This window comes from Limulus polyphemus, unplaced genomic scaffold (assembly GCF_000517525.1).
Source record: "Limulus polyphemus unplaced genomic scaffold, Limulus_polyphemus-2.1.2 Scaffold1071, whole genome shotgun sequence".
In the NCBI taxonomy this organism is placed as follows: domain Eukaryota; kingdom Metazoa; phylum Arthropoda; class Merostomata; order Xiphosura; family Limulidae; genus Limulus; species Limulus polyphemus.
In genome coordinates this window covers 130,824-137,815 of record NW_013666681.1, presented here as the reverse complement: position 1 = coordinate 137,815, position 6,992 = coordinate 130,824, and the positions used below count along the sequence as shown (strand labels likewise).

At 40.5% G+C, this 6,992-nt stretch overlaps 1 protein-coding gene across 1 annotated transcript in view; it reads left to right on the top strand.

The window, feature by feature from the left end:
* Positions 1-6,992, top strand: part of LOC106461985 (protein unc-119 homolog B-like) — a 62,764-nt gene that overhangs the window by 44,958 nt on the left and 10,814 nt on the right. The window contains exons 5-6 of the mRNA XM_022389104.1: positions 2,671-2,718; positions 3,014-3,159. Coding sequence (XP_022244812.1) covers positions 2,671-2,718; positions 3,014-3,159 — 194 coding nt within the window. The remainder of the gene's footprint in view (positions 1-2,670; positions 2,719-3,013; positions 3,160-6,992) is intronic.

Here is a 6,992-nt window from a genome sequence, read left to right as displayed (position 1 = left end):
TCTTGACGACCTAATATTTACAGCACATACTAAATGATAAATTAATAAAAATATTTGCTTTGACTCCGGATCTTCCTCAAGAATGTCAAGGCATTGCTCCTACTCATTATAACCTTGCCAGCAGACTCTTCAGATCCCCAATAGTTTTGCAGCTAGCAGCTACCAACTTCTTAAGGTCCTCCCAAGTCTTGCTCAGGACTATCTTAATGTTGGCCAACATGGCTCTCTGCTTCAGTTGGTCTTCTTTCTTAGCTTTATTCCATTAATTTTCTGGCTGTGCTGTTTCAACACCGGGCTCTGCTCTAATGTTAGGTAATGCTTGATCAACTTTGACAGTTTTTCAAGGAGTTGTACTTGACCTTGCAGAGAAGAATCCCACTATCTCTTAATTAGTAGCCTCTCTCTAACCACTGCAATGTACATCTGTCCAGGGTATATGGTGTCCATGGGATTTCCTCTTGACATTTACATCCTTCATTGGTATCTGTTCTGATGACCTTACTCACCTAGACCATGGATCTCATTCCATCCTGCTCTTCTCAAGTTTAAGCACCCTCAAGTCACACCTACCTCTAGGAACGTCTCCTTAGGTTTAGGGGTTTGGTGCTCCTTTCAGAGGTGTCAACACAATTGACAGTATTACTACATAGTTGTGATACACCCTTTAATGAGACACACCAACAGTCTTCTTTGCTCCTTGTCCTCTCTCTCCACCTTCACGCAAGTTGCATTTGGAGGAATTAATAAAGGCTAAGGGTCAGTCTCCTGGCTGTTGCTGGTGGCTCCACAATAGGCTTGGCTGTTCTCACAGTCTGTTGATCCTCCATTGTCAATGATGACCTTGTCTTTGTTGTGGACTGTAGGGCTCAAATGTTCAATGTGTCAACTAACAATGCGTCTTCATTCTTGGGCTCAAGTATGGTATATAACAAGTTGAGCTCTGCAACATTAGCTTCTGCAACTCTTTCAATGTTTTCAACTGAGCAATCAGTTCTGTTCATGGCTCTGTCCTCTTAGGTCTCCCCAAGAACCTCAATGGTCTCAGTCATGGCTGGGCTACTGGGCTTATCAGGATAGTTAGTGTGTGACATGGAGTCACCCCCTGAACTCAAGGGAGACGTGGCGATGATGAGATCTTGGTCACTGTCAGATGAGCAGAGCTCCTTACATTTAAGCAGCATGCCATATCTGTTCTCGGTTGTCAGCTGTTCCCCTTGAGACCAAGTAACAATGGTTCTCTTGGAGTTAGCTGGCATCATGAAACAGGTAGAAGCATTGTACAAAAAATACATAAACAAGAAAAAAGAATTAGTAGCACAAGCCCTGAAAAGGGCTGATTAAGTGAGTTGTACTACTTTCCAAGATAGGAGGTAGTAGACTCAGTCACAGGTAACTAAACTGCTTAATAACTAAAGGTCCTAAGCATTGATTGCTTGCTCCAGTCTTTTGTACCCCATTTAAATGCCCATGACGATTTTTGGCCTTGTAATATTCTCCATCTACATCAATGCACCCTCTGTCCTGGTACTTTTTTCTCGATAAAACGTTTGGTCAATGTTTTCTCTGACAAAGTGCTGTGCTTCTTTACGTTCAGGATTGTGATTTTGGCGTCACCTTGTAAATTTCTGTACAATTATCATTTCCTTGAAAAAAAAATTGATGTGCTGTTTTCAGGTATGAATTCCCTTGTTACTGTTGTCAGTGCAGAGGCTAATCAGACCTCCTCTTTATTTAGCGTCTCTCTATGGTCGGGGGGGGGGGTCGTACTTGGGGTTTTCCGTAATTTGACCTGTTGTGAGATGGAGGCATATATTCGGCCCTGGGGTGTTTCTCCTGGGGGTTCTGAGGCTGCTTTTCTTGATGACCTAGGACATTCTGGGGCGAAATTGGACTCTGTTTTTCTGGCACCTTTCTTTACTAAGTCGGCTTCTCACGAGTCCAGTTTGGATCAACCACCTCCTGCTCCTTTTCTTCAATTAGTCACTTGGGTTTGTGATATTTTGGGGTTTTCCTTGGCTACCTTTGAGTCAGGGGGGGACTACTTAGTTTCCTCCTTCACCTGATATTGGTGGTTCATGCTGGGAAATTTACTGCTTTATTATGTGACAGGATAGATATACCTTGTACCCTCGTTTGTCTGTTTACTTGCTTTGGCTTACCACCACCAGAACTGGACCCTGTGGTCACTTTGAACAGATCACAGTTATTTTATTTGTTTGACCTTCTTTCTTGTTCTGAGACATTTTACTTTCCATAAAATTTTGTTGGAAGCCTATCAAGGGCCCCCACATCAGTCTGAGGACGAATGGTCAGATTTTCAGCTTCTGTTCTTTCTGTAGGAGTGAAGTTGCAAAAATTGATGAACATATGATATTCCTTCACCGCAGATCCATGGGTAAATCAGGTTCTAGCATTGGGGTTTGTCTTTCCATTTACTTCTCCACCTCCATTATCCTCCCAATCTGTGATATTTTCACCACCAACTGATCAATGGAGTGTGGATTTTCATTCCCAGATTATCAGAGAGCTAATGGTCATGGGGGTGGTAGTGAAAGTCAATCCCGTTGTTCTGGGATTTTATTTCCGTTTATTTGTTGTGCCTGAGATGACGGGAGATTGGCGGAAGATCTTTGATCTTTCTTGTCTCAAACAATTATTTAATCCTCCCAGGTTCACAATGGAGTCCTTTTCTCAACCTACATTGGCATTCTTCACCAGGTCAGTGGATAACCAAGTTCAATGTTGCTGATGCATTTCTATTGAATTCATCCTGCCACTATCTACGTTTCATGTACAGGGGTCAGGCTCTGCTGTTCAGGGATCTACCTTTGGTCTAGCATCTGCACCATATGTTTTCTGCATGGTTGTATGAGTATTTCAACAGGTTTTAAGCCAGTTCAGCCAACTCCCATCTGGTTCTACGCTATGGAATGGGCAGTCAGGCTCTTACTTACATGAATGATTCTTTCTCTTTTGGGAATGTGAGCATCCCTACAATATCTTATTCCTTCAGGAAGAGCGTACATGCAGTCACTTCCATGGTCACTGCATTACCAATGGATCAGGAATTTCAATCCACTGGATCATCCTGTCTCCTTCATCAGGAGCTACATATTAGTTCTCGAGTAGTGGTTCATTTGGTTCAACACTACCATCGATGTACGTATACCTTCCCTCTGTCCCAAGTTTCATCTTTTCACAAATGCCTCACTCAGGGATGGAGTGTATATATTAAAGGTCAGGAATTCCAGGGTATATGGATGAAAGACGAATCTTCCTTCCACATCAATAATTTAGAACTTCTTACTGTCCTCCAGGCTATGGTTCAAGATCTAGATCTATTGCAGTAGAATGTTGTCATGATTTTTTTCATCAATTCCACAGTAGTCTCTTAAATTTCCCATCATGGGAGCACATGTTCTCGGGTCCTTTGTTTTTGAACTTTGGTTATTTCTCTACAAGGCTCACTCCCACCATATCAGCCTCCTGTCTTGCCATTTTCCTGGGGTGATGAATTTCATTCATGACAGATCACCTGTCTCTGCCCAGTCTGTTTCTCTCAACTGAATGGATTCTCCATTGTGAGGTTTGCTGATGGATTTACTCACTCTCAGTTCAAGTATCCAATGATTGATGCACTTGCCACTTTTGAAACTCAACTACAGGCGTTTTTGGTCCTCGGTACTTTATCCTCAGGCTTTGGTGACAGATGCATACAGTCCAGATTGGATGGGATCGCACCTCTCTACCTTTGCCCCAATTCGTCTGTTACTCAAGAGTTCTGGCGTTGAATCGATTTTCTAGTTGATAGCTGTTGGTAGCCTCAGATTGGCTGGCCTAACCATGGATTCCTCTTGTGCAGTATCTTCAAGAAGGTCCACCTCTATGACCAATCAGACGCTGATCATTTATTATGTCCTGTCAGAGCCCTGAGGCATTATGTGACTCGCACTAACTCCTTTTGAGGTGATGGTATCTTACTCTGTATTCATTGGGATCAATCAGTTTTCCGAGATTTATCCCCAATTACTTTGACAAGGTTGATTCGCAAATATCCATATTGCTTATTCTGGACTTTCTTTACAGGCGAGGAAACTTCAGAGAGTCGCAGCTCATCAGATTCATCACATTTCTATGTCTTTTGCTGCCTGTTTCAATTACCTGCTGGTATGTGGCCTTCTCCCAATACTTCTCTTACATTTTTTTTACACGATTTGACAGTATCTTCTTCTGAAGGTTTTTGACTACCCCCTGTGGCTGTTTTGATAACATCTGCTAGATTATAAGGAGGAGTGAATGTTTTTGTCCTCCTCTTATCTCTTTACTTTCCAGGGTCCCTTCCCTCTTTTTTTTTTCACTGGATCCCACTCTGTGGCAAGTGTTGCCCAGACAAGTGTGTTTTTTTTAATCCAATTCCACACTAGCAACCAATTTAACCATACTTCCTGCTAGTTGCAACAGGCTCTGTAGAAATTAGATGTTCCATAAAACCATATAGGCCAGGGCTGGCAAACCTTTTGAAGAGCGTATGCCCAAATTGTCGATAATTTTCGGAAAAATTCTTTTGCGTGCCCATGGCAATTTTGAACTGCAAAATTACTGTTTTTATTATTAATCTTATGTATTATAAGTATTTTATATATAATTACTATATTATATAAGTTATCAATTATAGAATATATATATTGGTCAGGTAAAAGAAAACTTGGAACAGCAGTGAATTCCACGTGCCAAGAAAATTTTTCTCTCATCCCAACTTGGGCACATGTGCCATAAGTTTGCCATCCCTGATTAGGTGCTTACTAGATGGTATTTCCATTTCCTGCTGGACTGCTACTCATGGACTATCATGAGTAAAGCTAAATGGGATCCTCCCCATCCTTACCAATCATCCAATTCAATAAATTGGAGTCAGTTTGCTTTTAAAATTTAAGGAACTTGGTTCACCTATTGCATTGTATCTAGAGCATTGTTTCTCATGACTCCCTAATGCACATTACCAGATTCTACTAGTGGAGCTAGGAAGTCCTTACTACACTCAATTTCCAGTCACTGGGGTGGTGGACAGAGGCTTTTCCTCCAGAGTGTGTGAGTTTTCCCTCTACTCTTGGAGAAGAGTTGAAGTTGGAGACCCTCCTACCTGGGTCCTTCTATGTTTTTCCCAGATGCCAGTAGGAGAGGCACTAGCCTCCACGCGAGCCTACTCATAATACTAGTTTAGATTTGATGCTAAGCTATCTGGTTGGGGTGTGCATGGCCCTTTTTTTTATCAATATTGATTTAGTATATTGTCCACTATCTCCTCCTAATTCCAACCGTGGAGTGGTCCCATCCTAGGTCCTTGGTTGAGCACAGTGTTCCACATTCTCTCCATAATTCCAGGGGCAAGTGGAATGCACTTTGCCCATTCAGTTGGGGAGTGAGGATGAATGTTCATAATTCTAGATGGGATGAATTCTGTACCTTTGGTTGAGTAAGGCATACACTATCCTGTCATTCTGAGCCTGGGGTGTTGCCTTTCAGACTTCTTCAGGTGGAGGAGAAAGTTTTTCCACTTCGGTGTTGTTTACTTTCTCATCATGATTCCAGTGGATCGGAACACATCACTCTGTGGCTACAGGTTGAGATCCAACTAAAGAATATCTATATATATTATGTTGTGGTCCAATTGCTCTAGCCACCAATGTAGGATATAGGGGCCAAGATTCCTTAATTTCAACCCCGAGTCGTGCAATATCGGTTATCTTGTTGGGGCTGGACTATAATGATTACTCATGTACTATTCCACTCTTGATACAGGAACTAGGTTCCGGGTGTACCTGTGCTGAATATAGTGCTGTTCCTCCACTCAATTGGATGGTGTCAGTCTCGAAAAATTGTTACATTATCTGAATGAGGTGCTTATATACAATACCAGGATAGAGGGTGCACTGACGTACGTGTAGAGTGTCAAAAGGCCAGAAATTGCCACAGGCATTTAAGTGGGGTATAAAAGATTGGAACAAGCAAGACCAATACTTAGATGGGGAAAGTGAAGGTTGAGGAATAGCTATGTGTCAGCAGAGATAAGTATTATTGGAAATACATTTTCAATTTAGGAGGAAACTTTCTCTAGAAGTTGATTTTACTTTCTGTTGAGTTACTCAAAACATTTCCACTATTAATAGTTCTTATTCATTTTGAATTATCAGTGTTATTTTCTTTACTACTATCAGATCAACTTGTTTGGTACTCTGATGTAACAATCCTTGCCATATCTAAATACAGAGGTTGAGTACATTATATTAAAATGACTTTGGAGCCTCAGATGTCAATACAGTTCATGTCAATTCATCTGGTCAAGCTCTTTTTAATGACCATGCGTACAAATAAAAGACCTGTAGCAAAGTTTTGGTTTTCATTGCAAAAGTCTCCATGGTATGACTGCCATGGCTGAAACCAAACTGAGTGATTTCTGACAGTTGTTGTTTCTATAAGAAGTGTCAATAGGGAGATATTCAGATCAAATCAAGTTATTCGATATGATGCATTAAAATCATGCATGTATATAATATCAACATAAAAAAATTATGTAAACTGAATAACAATAAATGTATACTGAAACACGTCCTTCTCTTCATGCCTTTTTTTCTGTTCATTTTCCTGTCTTTTAAATATTTCTTTTAATCAGTTAACAGAAGAAGAACTGTTTTATCATGAAGTTCCTTCACAAAAACAAAAATGTTTGTTCTTATATGGTTTTTTTTTGCAGATTGACCATTTAGCACATATCAAGACTGATGGATTGATTTTGGTATCGGTATGAAATTTTGGGAACTGCAAAAAATGAATAATTTTCCTGTAATGTACTCTTGAAAAGAAGCATTTCGATATAACAACATGGGACTTATTGGTCCATCTTGGCTGTTCCATCCTCAAAACTAAATTAAAATGATTAAAATAATAATAATAAAAATTTAAACCCAGCCCTTTTCATTCATATACTTATCAAG